The 22,122-nt window shown below is 37.9% G+C and overlaps 1 protein-coding gene across 5 annotated transcripts in view; it reads right to left on the reverse strand.

Moving 5' to 3' along the window:
* LOC105490129 (transmembrane protein 182) overlaps positions 1–22,122 on the reverse strand; it is an 88,325-nt gene that overhangs the window by 54,637 nt on the left and 11,566 nt on the right. For 2 of the 5 annotated variants that reach the window (XM_071077182.1, XM_011755512.3), the window contains exons 2-3: positions 7,603–7,702; positions 5,868–5,966 (exon numbers count right to left, since the gene is read on the reverse strand). In XM_071077182.1, the coding sequence (XP_070933283.1) occupies positions 5,868–5,966; positions 7,603–7,702 (199 nt within the window). Of the gene's footprint in view, positions 1–1,900; positions 4,522–5,867; positions 5,967–7,602; positions 7,703–7,940; positions 8,283–22,122 lie in introns of those variants that run through there. The other 3 variants (XM_011755511.3, XM_071077181.1, XM_011755510.3) reach the window with 3 other exon arrangements.

Genomic DNA, 22,122 nt, shown 5'->3' on the forward strand with positions numbered 1-22,122 from the left:
GACATTGAAGATCACGGCCTTCTTCCCAAGAAAATGCACCAGACTGCTCACTGACTTGTTACTTAATGCTTCTTTCTCTCCCTCATTTGTGGGCTGTCTTTCTTCTTCCCTTCTTCCCCTAAGAATAATTGATATTTTACTGTCTTCTTTCCTACGATTGTTTTCCTTAAAGATTATATTTGATATCAAAAATGACCTCTGCAATTTCTCATCAATATCAACTATGATAATTAATGACTTTAAGGAAAATCAGTTTTGCATATCAAGTTACTTGCTGAATTATTACAAACTGTTACTCCACCATCAACTCAAATTTAATACGTCCAAACCAAAGTAAATCGCCATGCTCTACTTCAAAACATGCCCCCTCTTAACCCTCAGATTTCTGTCCACCTTACCAAATTTTCTTAGTTGAAAGTAATTCACAGTTTAGTACCAGTTGGCAAGCAATTTTATAGTATGGCACAATAACAATGCCAAAGAAAACTTATTCCTATGTTTTGATTCACTATTCACACTTCTGGAAATATAACCCAACGAATAAATACAAATTATTTTTAAAAAATGCTACATACATAGAATTATTTTTGATGTAGAGGTAGCAACTAACATGTTTAAAATTTAAGAAATCAAAGTAAATACACGGGGAAATGTTTTCTATAAAAATAGAAAAGCAAGATGGACATGTATTTATGACGATTAAAACATAATATAATATGCATATGAAAGGATTAAAAACCCACTAAAATAATACTTACTGTTTGAAGGTACACGTCCACATTACTTTTTTACTGTATGTTATTTAAACTGTATTACACCTATTTGAAAAGGGAACTTCTTCATCATCCTTGATCCCTCTAGCTCTTTTTTGTTTGGCTACCAATTTTACATGTGAACTCCTCACATATCAATTATATTCTTTATTTCCTTTCCATTTTTATGGTCCCACCTTTGTTCAACCCCTGATGATATTGATTCACTGAATGATTTTGATTTTCATTCACTCCCAGGCTTTCTCCATTTCCCTTCTATGTTGCTAGACAGCCCAAAACAATGTGTACCAACCACAGGGATACGTGACATTGTTCTGATAAATAAAACATGGGCAGAAACTGACTGTTAAATTCTAGGAGCACTTCCACTTTCCTCAGAATGAAAGAGCATGAAGGTAACTATCCATCTCCAAGGATGGTAGAAGAAATAGTTGACAGAGCCTGGGTTCCTGGCAGCATCATTGTGGAAGGTGCTTCTGACCCTCTTGTTCCAGAAGAAAAATAACCTTTTGAGCTACAGTTTGTTTTCTGTTACTTGCAGCCTAATGCATTACCAATTAACATCTTGCCTCGCTTGTAGCCCCCCTGCTTGTAGCCTCACATCATTCACTTCAGCTTACACTTTTATAAGGGTGAAAGAAGACCAGAAAATAGTACTAGATAAATAAACATTGACAATAAAAGCAAAAGACAGCTGGCAGGTGAAAACGTGGAAGACCAAAAATTACAGAAAGTATGCAAAAAAAAAAAAATTTTTTTTTGAGCTGGAGTCTTGCTCTGTTGCCGAGGCTGGAGTGCAGGGGCATGATCTCAGCTCATTGCAACCTCTGCCTCCCAGGTTCAAGCAATTCTCATGCCTCAGCCACCCGAGTAGTAGGGATTGCAGGTGTGCACCACCCTGCCTGGTTAATTTTGTGTGTATGTGTGATTTTTTTTTTTTTTTTTTTTTTTTTTTTTTTTTTTTTTAGTAGAGATAGGATTTCACCATGTTGGCCAGGTTGGTCTCTAACTGACCTCAAGTGATCTGCCCATCTCAGCCTTCCAAAGTGCTGGGATTACAGGCGTGAGCCACCATATCTGGCCAAACAAATTTTTTTTTTTAATTTTTAAATTTTTAAAGTGTAGGTCAATTTAGTAAAGGGCTAAAGAAATTCTGCACATCAATAGTGACTTAGGGCATCAGTATTCATACCACAGTACAGTGTGATAATGAAGTCTCCCCAAAACGTGCATTCAGCTTTTGGTCCACAGTGGATACAATAGAGAGCCAAACATACAAGGCCCCCACTCTCATGGAGCTTAGGATTGAACTGGAAAGAAAGTACATGAACAAGATAAGTACATGAGTACATAGTTTAAAACCGTGCTACGAATTATCAGATTAAAGACTGGCTTTTATAAAGGACAGCATGGCCCAGCGCAGGTACCAGTAGGGTAGGGGGCAGGTAAGCAAGTCTTCCTTGGGAAACTGAAGCTTGAACTGGCTGGAGGGATAAACCTGCTCTGTTAGAAAAATGAACAGAGGAGGAGGAAGGAAGAGAGGAACACCGTTTGGGGAAGTTTAGGGCATATACACAGGTCCTGAGGCAAGGGGACAGATACTGAGACGGACGACCTTAAAGAAGGTCAGAGAGCTCATCCCTGTAAGTACGTATTTGTTCCCACTCATCAAGAAAAGCTGAAACTGTGTTCATCGCATTCTGCTTCAGAAGAAATGAAAAGTATGCAATTGAGTTTATAAACATTTCCACTTGGAAAAATAAAATCAAACTAGTTTATTGCTGAAAACAGTAACTGTAATTTTGCATAAAGTCATTCTAGACATATTTTTAAGCATCTAGTAATTACCAGGAACTATGCTTTGGAGAGCTCGAATACATAATGTAGGAAGTGAGGTAAACAAACAATTGCAGTTAAGCATAATGAGCACTGATAGAGGGGTCATCAAAGGCTATGGGGACACTGAGAAAGCAAAAAATTAATTCACTCGGGGTGGAATTGTCTTGAATATTCATTTCTGTTCAGTACATCATTGTCAAATGATGCCAAGCAAGTGAACTGTGACTGAATGTAAACATGAAACAAACCAGAAAATCTAGACTCTGACAAGTCTCCAAAGGTAACAGAATTGTTTAATGGACTTAGAAGTACACAAGCCTACCTCAAAAGCAATTCTGCGAATTAGACCACCTTCACCAGGCTTGGCCAGTCATTCAAATAACTAGATTTGAGGATAACTGAATTTCAGAATATGTATTTGAGATTCTTTTAAATGAAAGAAAACACTGAATTAGGCCTGATTATACACACAAGTCAGCTTCGAATATAAAGGCAGAAAGAGCCAACGGAAGTTTAATTTGTTATTTTGTAAAGATATAAATAAAAGACTTATATTTTTTAATAGTATGCACTACAATTAGCCTTTTCATTTGCTGCAGTTTATTAGATTATCAACAAAACAAAAGCCAGACTTGGTTCTTTGCACTGGTTCTGCCAATAAGCAGCTGTATGAAGACAGAATCACATGATTTCTCTAATTCCCAGTCTCCTTATTATAAAAGGATAATTTCATTGGTAGTGTCCTATAATTCTAAAATTGTTACTCCAGAAAAATCATACACCCACTATATTATTTTCACTGAATTCAACGTTGGCTAACTGCAATTGTAAAAGCTCAGGACACTACAAAGCCATTTCACCAATACTTTGCCAGGCCACAATACATCAGAATTTATAAATGATACTTTCAATTTACCAAAGGTGACCTGGCAAGTATCTGATGTTGGGTAATTGTGACGCTACATGAAACTTAATAGTGATTCTCAAGCGTAGTGAAGGATATGTAGTCTCATTAACTAGGAAACCATACTGAAAAGTCAGGTACAAAGCTTCTGATGAAATCTATACCTTTCTCTTGGATACAAGAAAGAAACAAACAAAAAAAACCCACAAATTTAACAAACGTAATATCAAATTTCCTTGTACATTACGATGATGATGAATGAAACTTGAGTATAGCATTTCTGTTGTAGAACACATCTTTGCACGTCTCAATCATGTTTACCTAAAGTGATTGACAAAGTTTCTGAAAGTAAATGAGTTCCAGTATGTGCGCCAATGAGGAATTTGATCATTTAAAAAAATTAGATTTGGTTTTGTCACTAGATCAAAAAAGTGACACACTAATTAAACGCAGTGCTACATAATAATTCTAAGCGTAATTGCAGTATAATTTTTCTGACACGTATTTACAATCCATCTCCATCATAATTATTATGCACAGATTACATTACTTTGTTTTTCAAGTTCTCCACTATCTCCCTGAAGCAAAGGCTTTTCAAATATGTGATCATTTTAAAATATACGGTGCCTACAATACATATCTTACCACAGGACCTCATTATATGCATAACAACAATACTAATATTTATGCTAATACCTAACATTCTGGAAAGCCAACCTTGTATTACTTTTCAGTTCATTTTATAAAAGTAAGAATGTTGGGGAAGGAGCATCGTTTTGTAACTTGTCTGTAAAACAAAAGAGTTTCTCCTATTCTTTCCTATGCCATCCATCTCTTCTCTTACTAGTGACAGGTAGGCTTGTATACTTCTAAGTCCGTTCCACATGACACCAAGGTTTTGACAAATGTGAGTGAGGTGCCTTCTGCAGCTTTTAATGGGAAGGAGCATCCATACCACACATGTTTTCAAGGAAAGTGGCCCCAGTCCTTCGAACCCAAGGAACCCTGGTGGACAAGCACAGCTGTGGGTCAGCTCACCTCTTTCCCTATCCAGATCTCATACTCTCTTTATAAGTGTCCTATTCATGATGTAATACAAGCAAATACTACATTCTTTGACAAAACTAAAACAAAATTATAATGTATAGAATTACATATTTAACAGAAAGATGAAAAATAGTTACATGTAAAGATGTGTTGAGTTCTGTGATGGTTATTGTCATATATCCACTAGGTTGGATTATGGTGCCAAGTTGTTGGGTAAAATAATAGCTTAATATTGCTGTAAAGGTATTTTTAGATGCAATGAGCACTTATAATTCCTTGACTTTGAGTAGAGTAGATTACTCCCTACCCCACACTATGATTGGGACTCATCCAATCAGCTGAAGATCTAAAGAGAAAAAACAGGTTTCTTGAGAAAGAAGAAAGTCAGCTCCCAGACTGCAGAAGAAAAATTCTACTGGAGTCTCCAGCCTTCAGACTGGAGACTGCAGCATCAGCTCTGACCTGAATCTCCAGCCTGCCAATTGCCCTGTAGACTTCAGACTTACCAGGCCTCGTAATCACTCTCTCTCACTCTAAGTGTGTGTGTGTATGTGTACATGCATATGTATGTACCTATATGTGTGTATATAATATATATTTATATGTTCTATTGTTTCTCTTTTTTTCTGGAGAACCTTGACTAATATTAATTTATTGAGAACATTAAATATAATAGCTATTCTTTTTGAAAAACAATTTTCTGTTCTATATATGACATTGATAGTCTGTACCAACCCTGAGCAAGTTATTACAAATTTCATGTTCTTAATGTGATTTTAAGTAATGATATCTGTCTGTCTTTCTCCTATGGGATATTACACACACAGAGTTCAGTCATTTTGTATGAAAACAGTAGCGTAACTATATATTTATATCATATATATGTGTTATATACATATTATATATATTTATCTGTTATATTCTCATGTGTAATAATTACAAAAAAGTTTTAGAAGTATGATGTATATTACAATATTTTCAACTGTAGGATTCATTTTAGGTCTGTTAAAACCTTAAGAAGCAGTTCTTCTTAATAAATATTACTATCTTCATATGGGAAAGCACATTTAAAAATACTTTAATAGGCAGCTAGTAAATTACAATGACTTTACTTTTAGATCAAAGTTATGTTCTTTAAAATTATAAATGGCACATTAAAAATAACATTTTTTAATCTAACAGATCAAAAAAGTTGAAATTACAGGTCTTAAATTGCTTTTTAATTGCTCTCAACAATTTTGATCTGGGCATCCTTCAGAAAGATAAAACCCTTTCAGAGGTAGGCTGAGGACAGAGGTACTTACTGACTGCAGAGTCATAGGAGGTGGAGTTGTGCTCGCCTCTCATGAAGGGGTATGGAGACAGGTAAGCATGTGTGCAGTTCTTGGATGGTGGCTGATTGGCTAGGAAGGAGAGCAAAAAAATGGCACCTGTTATTGAAAAACTCAGTGATGACTCATCCTTAATGGAACAGAAATACAGAACACAAGGGTTACACAAGCAAAATAAAACTACTGGTTCCATCAGCAAATTCAGAGAATTGTTGTAAGGAGGGCCCTCTAGGAAACTCATATCAAGATGCACATGAGACTTGCAAGGTGGATTCATCCAGAACATCTAGCTACATGACATAATTCAATGGAATAAATGCAAATGCCCTTTATATCACCTTGTGATTTAAGGTACCACATTTCATCCATTTTCACATACTCTTCAGTACCTAACAGTGCCTAGCATACAGTAGGGATTAAAAAAATAATTGTTTTAAAAATCTAATAAACTTAAGTTTAACCTTGATTAGTTCAAATTAATAAAAAAATTTCTTCTATATCCATTTTATTTTAGGGAAGAATGTAAATGATAAGTTATACAATAATTCAAATAAATTTTTAATATTTGAAAATGTCACAAGAAGGTACTTTTAAGTTGTCTGAAAAATTAAAATTTTTAAATGTACACTTTAAGGTGGACTGAAATATTGAAATATTATTTCTTTCTCAAAGTCTTTGGCAAAATCTTCCTCTTGCACAGTCTGACTTACTTTCCTTTACCAAAGTCTAAATCATTTCCACTGGCAAGTTGTATGCTTACTCTCCTGCCCCTAAATTCACTGTAAGATAGTCTATCAGGTACTTGCCTCAAAAGGCGGCTTCATCACTACTTTGTTCCTTATATATGCCAACTTACCACCAGCTTGCTTAAGTTTTCAGGGACCTCCTATTTTTATTAAATATTCCATGATCCTATTATGTATATACCATACTTTGATTTTTGATAAGAAGACTAATAATTTCAATTCTCAATAAGCTTTAGGCTAATAAAAAGCTCTTTCATTGTTGAATACAATGAAATAAGTGCTAGCTATTTTCAATAAATGGATTTTCAAAGAATAATTCAATATAAAAAACACAATTGAAGGAATGCATTATAGTTTTTAAAAGTTACGCTACCTTAAAAAGTGACTTTAAAGTTTCAATGAGAACACAAACATCAAAAGCAACGCATTTCTTGATAGTGCCAACAAACTTGGTTAAAGCTCAAATAATATAAGCTTTCATCTGCCATTGCTGGTAATTATCATTTTTTTTTAAAAAAAGATACTGTTAACTTTGACGCTATGAATATAAAATAATACATCTCTATTTATGGATTTTTACATTTGAGATTTCAAGGGCTGATAGCAAAAACATCTCATTTATTTGCAACATAGTATTCACAGACACTTGAAAAAATGCCACAGACAATACCGGTTCTGTTTGTTAGAGTTAGTGTATTCTAAATAGGAGCAGAGAAATACTGGATAATTCAGTTTTGCCATAAATATTCAGACTCCTGCTTTATGCTAAAAGATAAAATAATTATTCCTATAGCCATGTCTACTTACTGAAAAGGAATCTCGACATGATGAACCTTTTAAAGACATCTAATTGAGATTCTGTAATTCACAATCCAGTCCTCTCAAAGTGACATATACTATGTAAGAGATTGTTCATTTTTATTTTAAAGACAAGGGGGAAAATAAAGCTAAATTGTACTTACTGTACCAGAACTTCCAAATACTGGAGTCATTCTCTTCCACAATCCCATGAAACCAACACCTCCAGAAGAACCCTTCATGGTGAAAAGTGACGTTCTCTATCTGAACAGAACAAGATGAAGTAACTTGCCATCAGTACGAGAAATAGAATCAAAATCATTACAGCCAGGAAGTTTTTTAAGGACATGTATTTTATCCCAAATAACAAAGCTCCGTAGCTTTCTACATATCTCTTCTATGAAGAAACAGACACTCCACTACTACTCTCTGGTTTCAAGAGCATACATAAGACTATCTTCCTAACTACCATGTGCATCACTATTTTGAAGAAGAGACTCACGTTCTGTTCACCTGAACATCTCCCCACTTCGGTTGCAAGAAGCCAATAATCCGATCCAAAAGCCACCAAAAAGAGTAATACCCCCAAAGCACCAAAGAGAGCTCCAAAGAAGATAGCGATATTTAGTCTCATTTTCAATTCACTGGTTTCCTTTTAAATAAAATACGAAATTTTAAAATGGTAAGACCCCTAGTTTCTCAGAAACAACAGTAAAATAAAAAAAAAATAATATTTTTGAGTCGGCAGAATCTTCTTGAGAAGGCTGTCCTAGCTCATGTTTTGGTGGCTTCTCGCTCACGCCCCGCCGGCAGGATTCATATTCCCTTTGCTCTCCCCTGGAGGGACTCCAGCCCAGCAGCTGAGAATTGCAGGCTATTTTAAGATAGTGATTGAGGAGCTGTCTTTCTCCCATGGGGATCAAAAAATAGCTGACCTTCTCCTGACTATAGAGAGAAGTATCAGGAGCTGGCTCAGATTATCATTATTGCTGTTGGGTAATCCGCAGAAGTAGAAAGAAGATGGAATGGCTATGAAGTCATTGAAAGCACTGGTCCCAAATCTTAAGTGTCTGAACAAGCTCCTCTTAGTCTAGAATGCCCATTACAGTCCCAAAGACACTGAAGACTCTCTTTGAAGATACGTAAATCACAGATATAAAGAACCACTAAGACTGATCTTGAATACAATTGAAGTTGTAATTAATTCCTTTTGAACTTTTTTTGTGGTAGAAAATACGTTTTTGGTCAAATAGTCTAACATAATGCAGTACAGTTCAGGTTTATAATCTAAACATTCAGATGTATATTTAAAAGGTCAAGAATGTTCATGGTAAGGTAATTCTTGAAAAAGTATGAAGAAGAGCTTTTATGCATCATACACTAGTGACAAAAAAAACAATACTTTCTACGGCAGTCTCATGAATCTTAAACAAATTATTCCAAATAATCATCCCCAAAGTGGATTGACGAAAAAAGTCTCAAAAATGTATTTCCTGAATTAAGATGAAATAACCCTATCTACTTCTTTTTCCTTCATTTTAAAATATCTAACTTCCTCAAAAGATGAATCATACTTAATACTCACACAGACCACCTAATAGCAATGAATCTACACTTTCTTCAAGCCTTGACTCTTTAAAGCTTATTTGTTTGTTTTGTTTTTACATCTGATATGCCAGAGGAGAGTATTTTTCTAAGTATTTGTGTGCATTTAAAATCTTGCACCGTTTCTTTGGTCATTGTTTTTATATTCTCAATAATAATCTGGACCACTTCACCTTCCAAGGGGGCATCTCAACTCTACCAGCTTTCTTCACCTCTTCCTTTTTGTGGCATGGGATAGATCCTTACAATGGATTTTGTGAGAACAAAACGATCCTCAATAAAGATGAAGGGCCCTGTTAGACTGTAGCTATATGCAATCAGAGGTATTCAAAAGCTATGAATAAGGCCAGGCATGGTGGCTTACGCCTGTAATCCCAGCACTTTCGGAGGCCGAGGCGGGTGGAGGTCAGGAGCCTGGCCAACATGGTGAAACCCCATGTCTACTAAAAATACAAAATATTAGCTAGGCGTGGTGGTGGGCCCCTGTAATCCCAGTAATCGTAGTTACTCAGGAGGCTGAGACAGAAGAAACGCTTGAACCCAGGAGGTTGAGGCTACAGTGAGCCGATATCGTGCCATTGTACTCCAGCCTGGGCAACAAGAGCAAAACTCTCAAAAAAAAAAAAAAAAAAGAATTCTAAGCCTTATAGAATGTTACACAATCATTAACTACGAGATTGACTACGAGGATTAGATTTAGGTTAAGGGTTCATCTGAGATGATCCCTCATCTAACACTTAAATATTTTTTATAAGACTTCCCACACCATCAAGCTATGACATTTCTAGCCTGTGGCACTTAAGGACATCAGTAACAGCCATAACAGCTCTGCCTGATTTTCTGCCAAAAGCTGCACTCTAGGAGTTTCCAGATATTTATTCTATTCTGTTCTTTGAGATTGTGAAGCATAAGTTTCAATCCTCTGTCTGTGACAGAACTTTCTGATATTCTGAAGACAGCCGTCATCTCAGGCCTCATCAATCACAGTCCGCCCCTACCCCTAAATAGAGGTCTAAGCTATATTTTTCTAAGCCAAACACTCTATTCCTTCAAACGCCCTTGAGATTGGTACAACTCCAAACCTCCTCCTCCCTGTTCTGGTTCTTTCCCACAATTCTCAAGTGCTCGATTGAAGTGAGACATAGTAAAAATATTCTGGGCATATTCTAATAGCTTAACACTACTGCCGTTCTTATCTGGATACTATGCTAAGAGTAGTAATGGCCTCACAACAACGTTCATGCCCTAATCCTAATCTATGAATACATTATTTTACATGGCAATATCCTGGATTACACAAGTGGTCCCAATCTTATTACAGGAAACCTTACATGAAAACCTGGGAACCTGTCCTAGCCGAGTGGCCAGACACAGAAACGTGACCACAGCAAAAGGGTCAGACAATTGCTGGTTTGAAGACGGAGGAAGGGGACCAAAAGCCAAGGAATATAGAGAGCATTTGGAATTAGGAAGAGGAAAGAAACAGATTCTCCCCTTGAGCCTTAGGAAGGAATGCAGTCCTGTCCACAAATTTGAGCTCAGTGAGATCCCTGTGGAATTTCTGACCTCTGCAACTGTGGGATAGCAAATCTGTGTTGTTTTAAGCCATTAATTTGGGGACAATTTGTTATAGTAGCAATATAAACTTGATACAGATGCTATTCTATAATTAATGCAATATTAGAGCAAATTAAGTTTTCTGCAGGGGCGGGGAATACATCTTCAGGAAGTGCTTATTGTGGACTTTCGAGCATCCAGGCATTTTATCAGACATTGAGGCTACAATATACAGGCCCTGACTTTGAGGAGTTCATGAGCTACTGGGAAAAACAAAAGAAAAGACTTGTTAGAACAAATTTTGTTAGAACAAAGATTGGTTGTTTGGAAAGAAGGAGAAATCTGTTGGATAGGAAGATTTTATTTATCTTATTTATATTTCAATGGTTTATGGTTAAAATTCCATGCACTAATACTAAATCTTTAACACACACATAAACACAAAAGTAGATGTTTTTTTTAATTAGTAGAAAAGAGTATAAGACTTTGTAGTTACTATTTATCACAATTTTGGTCTTTGTCAGAGAAAAGGATCATCTTTCTGGACTAGTTTCATCAATGAATAACGTTTTTCTCGCCATTTTTGGTTTATCCAAAAATATATAAACATCGCCACCAAAATGTTGGTAGAGCATTTACAAGGCAGGGCAGAGCCCGGATAAATGCCATGAAAGACCACTCTTTAGGGGGGCAATGCCTCAGGAACTAGGTGTGTTTATTCAATATATTAAATCTGCCATTAATTTTATTAACTTCAGAATTTCCAACCATTCATATGTGTGCATCTATTGAGAAAAATAGAATACTTCTGCTATCATAAAACTGAGCCATTTTAGCTTGATAATTCTCAATGCTTAACATAGGGCTTGGCACACAACAGGCACTGACATAAAATAGAAATCAATTTGTGTTAGGAGTCTTGGCTGAGATGCAAATACATGACCTCCTGAGCCATCCAACTGGCAATCTACCCCCAAAAGAAACAGTGCTGATCTGGCTCAGCTTGGTCCTTGTTAAGCTCTGGAGAGCCGGATTTTAGTAGGGTGCATGTTTCCTGCGCAGATGTTTTCAAACCATCTTTTAACAAATCCTTATTAGACTTCTGCTAATGAAGACATGAAATGGGGCTTACCATCGAGGAGGCAAAACGTGTCTTTCTTCTTCAGAAAATTGGACATTTGCCTGTCACTTCAAAGTCTCCTAGTTTTCCATGATTCCTAAGGCATTTTAACAGCCATTCAGTGTTGCTTTCCCAAGGAATCTTAGAAGCCTAAGAAAATGTCCATGCACTAGGAAGGCTGTTAAACAGCTGTGGTGTTCTTTACAAATTTACAACTTGAGACATAGGTTCTCTCTTCCCTTTCTCTCTCTTTTCTAATGAAAGCCCAGGAAAAGGGGCCTTTCAATAGAAAGGCCTGGCTAAGCCTCAGCATCAACTCCTAATAATCCTATAGTAAAACGGCCCCATTGCTAGTCTATGTATCTATTCCTTATGGGAATATTGACTCTATCTCTACATCGATAAGGTTATCACACAGAGTGATATGGTTTGGATGTGTGTCCCCACCCAAATCTCATGTCAAATTGGAAGAGGAACCTGGTGGGAGGTGATAGGATTATGGGGTTGGATTTCCCCCTTGCTGCTCTCACGATAGTGAGTGAGTTCTCATGAGATCTGATGGTTTAAAAGTATGCAGCGCTTCCCACTTCACTCTCTTTTTCCTGCCACCGTGTGAAGAAGATGCCTGCTTCCTCTTTGCCTTCCGCCATGATTGTAAGTTTCCTGAGGCTTCCCAGTCACGTTTCCTGTTAAGCCCGCAAAACTGTGAGTCAAGTAAACCTTTTCTCTTCATAAATTACCCAGTCTCTGGTAGTTCAGTTCTTTATAGCAGCGTGAGAACAGAATAAAATACTGAGTCATCAGGGCCACAAGAATAAGCATGGTGCCTCAGGATCAATCCCGTAGAAGTTGATTGTCAAAAATGGAAACTGAGGTGCATAATAGTAGCTAATATGCATAAGCCTCTACCAAGTGGCAGGCACCATGACGAGTACTCCAATACCTTGAATACAGATAAGTCTTTAGTAGGCAGAATATGAAACAACCAGTGTCTCTGTGGGCATCCACTCTCTTGGGCAGGAATTTCATTTTCTGAAGGTCTTCATGGTTGTAGGAGTTAAAGATCTTCTCTGTGACACGAAGAAGGACAGAGGTAAGCAAAGAGGGATCTCCACGGGGTCTCACAACTAAAGGCAGCTCACAATAATTTATGACTAATGACTATGTTTATTTCCTAAACGTTAAACGTTTGTTTGAGACTTCCAGCCTGTCCTCCCTGTGCTCCCAAGTCTACATGAGGAGGCAATGTGGCTGAGTGGGGACTGCAGAGTGATCGTCCAAGAGAAGATGAGTCTGGGGAACAGAATAGGAACTGCCGGTACCAGGTCTGCTCCCCATGTAGATACTCTACTCTCCCTCCTTGCCAATCTTAAGAATAGGATTTTGGCCAGGCCCGGTGGCTCACGCCTGTAATCCCAGCACTTTGGGAGGCCGAGGCGGGTGGATCATGAGGTCAGGAGTTCAGGACCAGCCTGGCCAAGACGGTGAAACTCCATCTCTACTAAAAATACAAAAATTAGCAGGTGTGGTGGCAGGCACCTAAAATCCCAGCTACTTAGGAGGCTGAGGCAGAGAACTGCTTGAACCCCGGAGGCGGAGATTGCAGTGAGCTGAGATCACGTCCCTGCACTCCAGCCTGGGCTACAGAGTGAGACTCCATCTCAAAAAAAAAAAAAAAGGAAAAAAGAATGGGATTTTGCTTAATTAAGAAGAGCTAGAGTTTCCTTTCATTAATGAGTGATCTTGAGCCAATGGCTCAACTCTCTGAGTTTCCATTTGTTTGTCTCTTCTTGAGACGGAGTCTTGCTCTGTTGTGCAGACTGGAGTGCAGTGGCAAGATCTCAGCTCACTGCAACCTCTGCCTCCCGGGTTCAAGTGATTCTCCCACCTCAGCCTCCCAAGTAGCTGACACTACAGGCACGCACCACCACACCTGACTAATTTTTTGTGTTTTTAGTAGAGATGGGGCTTCACCATATTGGCCAGACCGGTCTCCAACTCCTGATCTCAAGTGATCCGACCGCCTCGGCCTCCCAAAGTGCTGGGATTACAGGCGTGAGCCACCACACCCAGCAGGTTTCTGTTTTCTAATATGGAAAATGGGAACACTGCTTCAGAGGATTATTAGGGGTACTTGGTAAGATGACGTGTGTCAAATGAGCTGGTGTTTCTGCATATTAGCCTTCTATCTCACTTTAGCTGGAGATCACATTTCTGACAAAGAAATGAAAAAACAAATAATAAAACAAAATTTAAAAGCAAAAAACACAATAAAATAAAACTCCCTTTGGTAGCACTGCAAATCTGATTTAAATCTATTTCACCAAACCAGACTAATTTCTCACCAGGTGTTCCCAGTGCTCCCACACCAATACACATACATCATCCTTCCTCCTGGAGCGCCAGTAGCTCCTCAAATCTTTGCTTGTTCCCCATCTGATTAGAATGCCTTTCTCTTCCATCTACCTGATGACCTCTTCATTAGTTCCTTCAACAAATATTTACCAAGTGCCTACAATGAACTACATGTTCTTTAAGTGTTAACAGCAAGGCACTGCAAGGTCACTCACATAACTCATACAAGTTTTCGTATGTATTTAATTACACTCTCCCTTTCCTAGACAGTTTTTAGAATCCACGTGTTGTGGAACAAATTGAGTCAATAAATGTTTGTTCAACAATCACATCAGTTTAATAATGAATGAGCCAATGAGGAAAAGCCCATATACAATTTGCCCTCTTATTCTTAACGACGTTACTGGGGACAGTGGTCCCTACAAACAGCATCCCCTTCTGAAGGCCAGAGGGAAATGTCTGAAAGCTAAATACAAGCTGAATTTCTACAGAGCACTACAGTTATTTTTCATCATAAAGACACTATAAATCTTGATTCATTTGACAAATACTTGTAATATCAAGCATATATCACTGGCCTGCTCCAAGACATACCATGCTGTGCCCCGGGTGGATACAGTGACTAGAATGTGCTCTCTGGCCTCAGTGAGGTAATACTCTCAAGTAACTGAGAGTGCTTCTCTCTTCACTTTGGTACCTGGTGAGATCAGAGGCTACGTACAAACGGTGATGTGCTAGCTTTCACCCTGCCTTCCCTAATTTCCTTCCCGTGCTCCTCACATTTTTGTATGTGTTTATATACACTGCTTGGAATACTTTTGAGAACAAGGAAAAGACTCAACAATAAAACAAACCAATAAAGACAATTTGTAAAATCAGGTATCTGAAGGAATAATATGCCTGGCTAAGAACACTGGTATCGTTCTTCCATTTGAAAAGCTCTGTAACCTCATTGGTTATCCTTCCCTTTTTCCCTCTTATCCTGTTTATTTCGGTCATAACTTCATTTGGAGATTCTTCTGGCTTCCTGGAAATAATATTTCTTTTAGGGTCTCTATTCACTCGGAGAAATTGCAGTGAAAATGTTCTAAGTTTGTTTCTTAAATTACAAAATTAAAAAGCAATCTGTTAAAATCTAGAGTCAACTAAGATCAATAACATTCCAAGATATTATGGTAAATTCTACCCTTGGTTTTCACAAGTTAAATAAAACTGGATAAGCAACAGCTGGATGACTATAAGCAACAGAAGGCTTTGCCTGCTTTGATGCAGTATGTTTTTTACTTGGCTTTTTAGTTAACTTGTTTTTATTATCAGTAGGTACATTGAAACTCAGCAGAAACCTCAAGTCACATTTTTAAGTGATCATGAGCAAAAGATTCTTTTTTCTGTAGTCAAAATTTCTAATCCTAATGTTACAACATTCTTTATCAGCTCAAAATATCTAATGAAATGATTTAAACATTCCCAAAACAAAATTAATTCTAGTCTACTTTAACACAAGCATGCCATTGCTCAACACCCAACAATACTGAACAAATGTTGAAACAAATGCAGAAATCAAACTCTCATAGCTTCTATACACTGCGAACCCATGTTCTAGAAAATTGGAATGGTTTACCAAAGAAAGTTCTGACATCTTTTCTGGAGATTTTAGGGTAGATGCTTTTTCATGGGATAGTATGTCATAGGTCTACAATACCTCATCTGCCACCCTAATATCCAAAAGTCTCTGAAAACCCAAAGCTTTTGGCAAAGCAGATCTGACCAACATGAGGCCATATAGAGTGGACTCTCATATATTTTATGGCATAAATATGAATGTGTTTGATTTATTTCAAGGTTCCCCAGGTTCCACGAGTGGGTGTTAGGTAATGCACAGTATATGTTGTGCTACTGTTCTAAAATCACCAAAATCCTGAGTTCTAAACACATCTGGCCCAAAGGATTACACATAAGGGATTGTGGCCCATCATCCTAGACACAGGACAGTAAAGTGAGAGACGACTCGAAGAACAATTGCTTCCCTATGATCATTATTGAAACAGATTTTTACTGCCTATGAGCAGTAAAAATGTGATTTTTTTCCTGTGATTCTAATGACCCTTTACTCTTAGTTTTGTATTATAGTTCGTGATTCTTGTGTGACATCCTCTCCACTACCTCCCTTACCCATCGATATAAAACACGGTCATTTTGTAAGCATTTTGAGGGATTATTCAAAGGTTTTCTAGTCTCACACATAGTACAAGAACAAAAAATAAACTATATGGGGCAATAAGTGGTTCAGTTTTTGTTTAGTGTTGCATCTCTTACACCTAGCACAATGCTGTAAGGTAGGTAGGTGCTCAGTAAAAATGTAGCTATTCATCTTACTGAGCTTAATTAAATTGGTTTGAACACTGCCACCTGCTGGCCATAGGCACAATTTACATTCCACGGTACATTAGGGTCGGTTGTTGGGAATCTATCAAAAATGCAGAACTGGCTGAGCATGGTGGCTTATGTCTGCAATCCAAGCACTTTGGGAGGCTGTAGAAGGAGGATCTTTTGAGCCCAGGAGTTCTAGACCAGCCTGGGCAACACAGCAAGACCCCATCTCAAGTTTTTTTTTTTTTTTAAATAAAAATATATATAGAACAATGACTTAGTTTCATATTATTGAGTTTAGATGAAACCTAAACTAACATGGTTTCATCTAAGCATCTAGACCCCAATGAATAGTTACACAACAAATAGAACATGACTACAGCAAGATCCATAAGCTCATTCACTTCATTAATTTAGGTAGTTTATGCTCATTTAAATTGAGAGTTACCTATACAAGTAATTCACACCAAGGGAGGTATATGACAAAAATACCCTTCCCTCTGCAAAAGGTTTGCTACCTAGCTCCAGGCTCTATCTCATAAAGAATTCTATTAGTGCATGTAATTATAGTAACTCTTGAAAGGAGGGGGAAAAAAATGGGGACCAAACAGTGAAATCATTTAACATAGAATTTGGGGGATTTCAGAAATCAAAGTGATGTGACTTACAGGGAGATATTTATTTTATAAACAAATTACATTTTCAACTATTGTAATTTCAATTTAATTTCCTCGTTCATTTGTTTAGAGTTAAAACAATTCTTTCTAAGGTTGCATATTATACTTCATAAGCTAGAAGCTGTGTGAATGAAAAGGTTCTCCTCTTCTGTCCTTCAGTAATAAAAGTGCTCTGCATATTTCTTATGTGGAATGACTTGAGTCTTAATTTAGAGAAAGAAATTCTGATTTATCCTTGTCTCTGGGGTATGTTACTAGTTCCTTTTTTATCAGGAAACATGGAATGGACTTGTAGACTCCTTTCCAACTGACTTTCCAGAGGAGGTGCTTGTAAGAGTCTCTAATGACCCAGCAAGTTCAGGTCATACGGTCCAAAGGAAAGACAACCTAATCCGTGAGAAAGAGAGTGAAATGCAAGGAGACACGCTGGTGTCACCAGAGTGCCACCATGTCTCCAAGAGGAAACAGCCATTGGTGTTGCATCACTGTAAAATAGTCAGAAGTGGTCCAGGCAGAGGTCACTGTCCCAGGCCTGCGAAGGTGCTGCCACAGGTTCTACATGGACCGCTCCACAGCCCTCTCCTCATGTTCTGCTCAGCCAGGTCCCTTAAATTCTGCTTAATTATTATACATACATGGTATGGGGTAAGCACTTAAAAATTAGAGCATATCAGGATACCCAAAGGATACAACAGCTAAATAACAAAAATGTCAAAAGTAACAAAGTAACAATGCCCAACGCTTGGCAAGCTCTCACACTGTCTCCAGCCCTGTTCTAAGTGCTTGATGTTTGTCAGCTCTTTTGCTCTCCACAATCATCCACTGCAATAAGCATCAGGATTGCCCTCACTTTATTGATGAGGAAACTGAGACAACTCTGAATCTCTTTATGGCAGGGCTTTTTTGGCCTAAGCACTGTCTATAGACTAAATCCTGTCCCTCTAAAATTCGTATGTGGCCCTAATCCCCGTGGGACTGTATTTGGAGACAGAACCTGTAAGTGGGCAATTATGGTTAAATGAGGTCAAAAGGGTGGGCCCTGATCTGGCAAGACTAGTATCCTCATAAGAAGAGGCTGGGCACAGCGGTTCACATCTGTCGTCCCAGCACTTTGGGAAGCCAGGGTAGGAGGATCTCTTGAGGCCAGGAGTTCAAGACCAGCTTGGGCAACATAATGAAACCCCCATCTCTACAAAAAATTTAAAACTTAGCCAGGCATGGTGGTATGCACCTCTAGCCCTAGATACTTGGGATGCTAAGGCAGGAGGATCGCTTGAGCCCTCAGGGGTTCAAGGTGACAGTGAGTGCCAGCCTGGGCAACAGAGTGAGACCCTGTCTCTAAAAAGAGAGAAAGAAAAAGAACATAATGACACAGGAGTTAAGAAGAAGTTATGTAGGCAGATAGTGAGGGCAGGAAGGTCCTTGGTAAGGTTTTCCTTTTAAGGAAAAGCAGCCCCAAAATCATTTTCTTTGCTAACAAAGAGTAGCCTATAAAATCAAGCTGCAGACTTAGAAAGGCAGGCTACAAGTTTGCACAGGTGAAGGCTAGGCAGCTGTGCCAATAGGAAAGGGCCACCTGGGACTATGCATGTTCAAAATGGCGGCTCCATCTTTCCTTCTCCTTTCCAACCACATTTGCAGTAGGCAGCAGATGACACAGCCCAGGTCAAGTGGAAAGTTCATTTGCATAATAAGATTAGGGTGGGGTGGCCAGCTTCCCCATGTACTATGTAAACATCATACCTGGTCCAATCAATCTGTGTGCCCTATGTAAATCAGACACTGCCTCCTCAAGCCTGTCTGTAAAATCCGGTGCACTCCGCAGTGGGCCGGAAGACCTACTCTTGCAACCCTCTCTCTCACAAGAGCTATTCTCCTTTATCTTTCTTGTGCCTATTAAACCTCTGCTCCTAAACTCACTCCTTGTGTGTGTCCATGTCCTCAATTTTCTTGGCATGAGGCAACGAACCTCAGGTATTACCCCAGACAACAACGTGGCTTCAATACCAGAGAAATCTCTGAGCATGCACAGAGAAGCAGCTAAATGAGGCCACAGCAAGAAGGCAGTTAAATGCAAGCCAGGAGGGGAGGCCTGACCAGAAACCAACCCTCCTTGCACCTTGATCTGGACTTCCAGCTTTCAGAACTAAGAGAAAATGTCTGTTTTTAAGCCACCTAGTCTGTGGTATTTTGTTGTGGCAGTCCTAGTGGACTCATACAGCCCTAGCGGACTCATACAGTCCTAGCAGACTCATACAGCCCTGTGAACACAGTGGGTGGGTAAAAGGCCAATCACACCTCACCCACATTGGGACAATAAAAAATATATGCAGAGGTTACCAAATGTCCCCTTGGAAACCACTGTTCTATGGAATCACCACAAAACTGATTTCTGCAGAGTCTGAGAGAGAATGAGCTGAAGTGACACTCCTCCCAGTAGCAGACTCCCAATGTGTTCAAGTTCTTATTCATTCACCCATTGAATACCCGGAAAGACCGTCATAAGGTTTTGACTGTCTGACATTTAGGAGAATGCCCTATTACGGCAAATCAGGGAGATGGACAAAAGGAGGGAATAAAAGATGATTCTGGGAAGGTGTACGTTTGCTTCAAGGAAGACTCAGATGGCAGAATTTCCTTAGGACAGAAGCAACGTTGGCAAAAAGCAGGTATAGGAATAATCGTCCCACTTACAGCCATGGGAGGCACACACAAGTTGGTCTATTTCCGTTTCCAAATCTCGTACATTATACAATGATACAGTTCTGGAAAGGTCTAGCAAAGCTTCTACTATGCCACGTTTTTTAAACACTGAATTTTTAAAATTTGATAGCAGAAATGCTTAATCTGCTTTCACTAGCAGACCAATACTCAGAAAGCAACTGCATCAGAGTTCAAACCAGAAAATGAAACATTGCGGAAGCAAAAGTGAATCTGTGCAAACAGCATACTAATTAAGCAAAAAAATGATTTTTTTTCGTTATTGAGGTATTAGGCAGCTATCTTTTACTGCTTCCCTTTTTTAAAAAAAACCATTTATTTATTTATTATAAATTAGTTAACATGATTTCCAGATAGAAAACTGAAAAATATGCAAAGAAAGAAAACAAAGGGTAATCTCATCACCTAATGTAATCACTGGAAACACTTTGAAGTATGTTTCTCATTCCTTGTATTATTCATATAAACATACATCTAATTTTTTGTATAGGATGGAAGCAAATATTTGTATTTTTTACATAAAAATTAGAGTTAATTTTGAAATTTTACAGAGGTAGTTTGTGTTTGAAACCTTACATTGTCATGCAAAGGGAAAATGATCTTTTCTTGAACAGGATGAAATTAATTCTATGTGAAATATGTACAGGTATATATATTATAAATGCTCTTTTCTACATAATCATGTACTTTTACGTTTCCAAATTGTTTCACAACAGATGATTGGTTCAAAGTTTTCTCTAAGGCACCTTTATTAAGATATAACTAATATACCATAAAAGTATCCTGATCAAAGTATAGAAGTCAATGATTTTTAGTACATTTAGTTTTGTGGCCATCACCATAATCTAATTTCAGAACATTTTCATCTTTCCCAGTAAGAAATTGCCTGTTTGCAGTCACTCCTCATTCCCAATTCACCCTCAGCCCTGGGCAACCACTAATCTACCTTCTGTTTGTATGTATTTGCCTATTCCATGTATTTCATCTAAATGGAACATACACTCAGTATGTGGTCTTTTATGATGAGCTTCTTTCAATTAGCATAATGCTTTCTAGTTCATTCATGTTGTAGAATGTGTCAATACTTCATTACTTATTACTATGTAATATTTTACTGTTTTATATGCTCTTAATATTATTAGAAATAATATTATATTTTTAAAGCTAAAGTGTTCTTCTTCTACCTTTTAGAAAATAGGTTCAAGATTTTACATTGTAAACCAAAGTGAGATAAGTAAGAATATAAAGTTTTAATTCTTGGAAATATGTCCAATTTTAGGGTACTAAATTTATCTCTTTAAAGTGCATAAATCCAAGAATCTGGTCCATTTATTGTGATAAACTCCTCCAGTAATCTTGGATCTGTGTCATACATTATTTATTTCAGAGCTATCCTTGAACATGCAGACTGCTTGAAATTACATTCTTCCTTTCCAGAGCTCTAAGAGTGGTGGAGAATCAAAGCTTTGATAACTGGAGAAATAATTTGAGACAAATCTTAATGAAAGAGCAAAAAGAAGCCTGGGTTAGAATTAATGTAAATTTTTCTCAGATAATGTCATTTTTATGTTATCAGCTTAATTTGAGAACTCAGAATAAAAACGAAAAGAAAAAAGGGAAAAAGACGAGAAGAAAATACCCTTTTAACTTAGGAGGTCATAGCACTTATAATAGTAATGCTTCTTTCTTGACATTGCTAATATCTTACATCAGGAAAACTGAGGTGACATGCAATTAAGGGCTCTGCTTTCTTTGTTTTAGTCATAGTTAAATCCAGCCTAGACTAACAAATAGAATTCAAGCAATTAACAAAAGATAACTTTGGTAAAGTGCCTACCATAAGACCCACCGCATTGCAGATAATCTATTAAAAAGTTATTTTGTGCCCTTTCTCATTCTAACCTGAGTATGTCTAACTTCTCTTTAGATAAAAACATATGCTTTATCAAATTGACTTAGAATTATACATAGCACAGAGCAACAGGTTAGAAGCAGTGGGACCAATGACAGCAGCAGTGAAAGGGCCTCTTACAGGACTAGATAGACCCAGAGTCAAGAGAACCAGCTGATCAAGGGCATTTCATTGAGGGGCGGATGAACTGTCTGTGGCAGACTATCAGTGTCCATGGATTTCCCATTTTCCTTGTCATTAGATCGGAGCCGCACTTCTGGATTTTGGTTGTTTGTGCATACACGGGAAGTTACTTCCAAACCAAGGATTTTAAGAATGAATGGGGCTTATTCACCTCTCACTTTGCCTCTGAAGGCAACCTCGAAGA

This window comes from Macaca nemestrina, chromosome 13 (assembly GCF_043159975.1).
Source record: "Macaca nemestrina isolate mMacNem1 chromosome 13, mMacNem.hap1, whole genome shotgun sequence".
In the NCBI taxonomy this organism is placed as follows: Eukaryota; Metazoa; Chordata; class Mammalia; order Primates; family Cercopithecidae; genus Macaca; species Macaca nemestrina.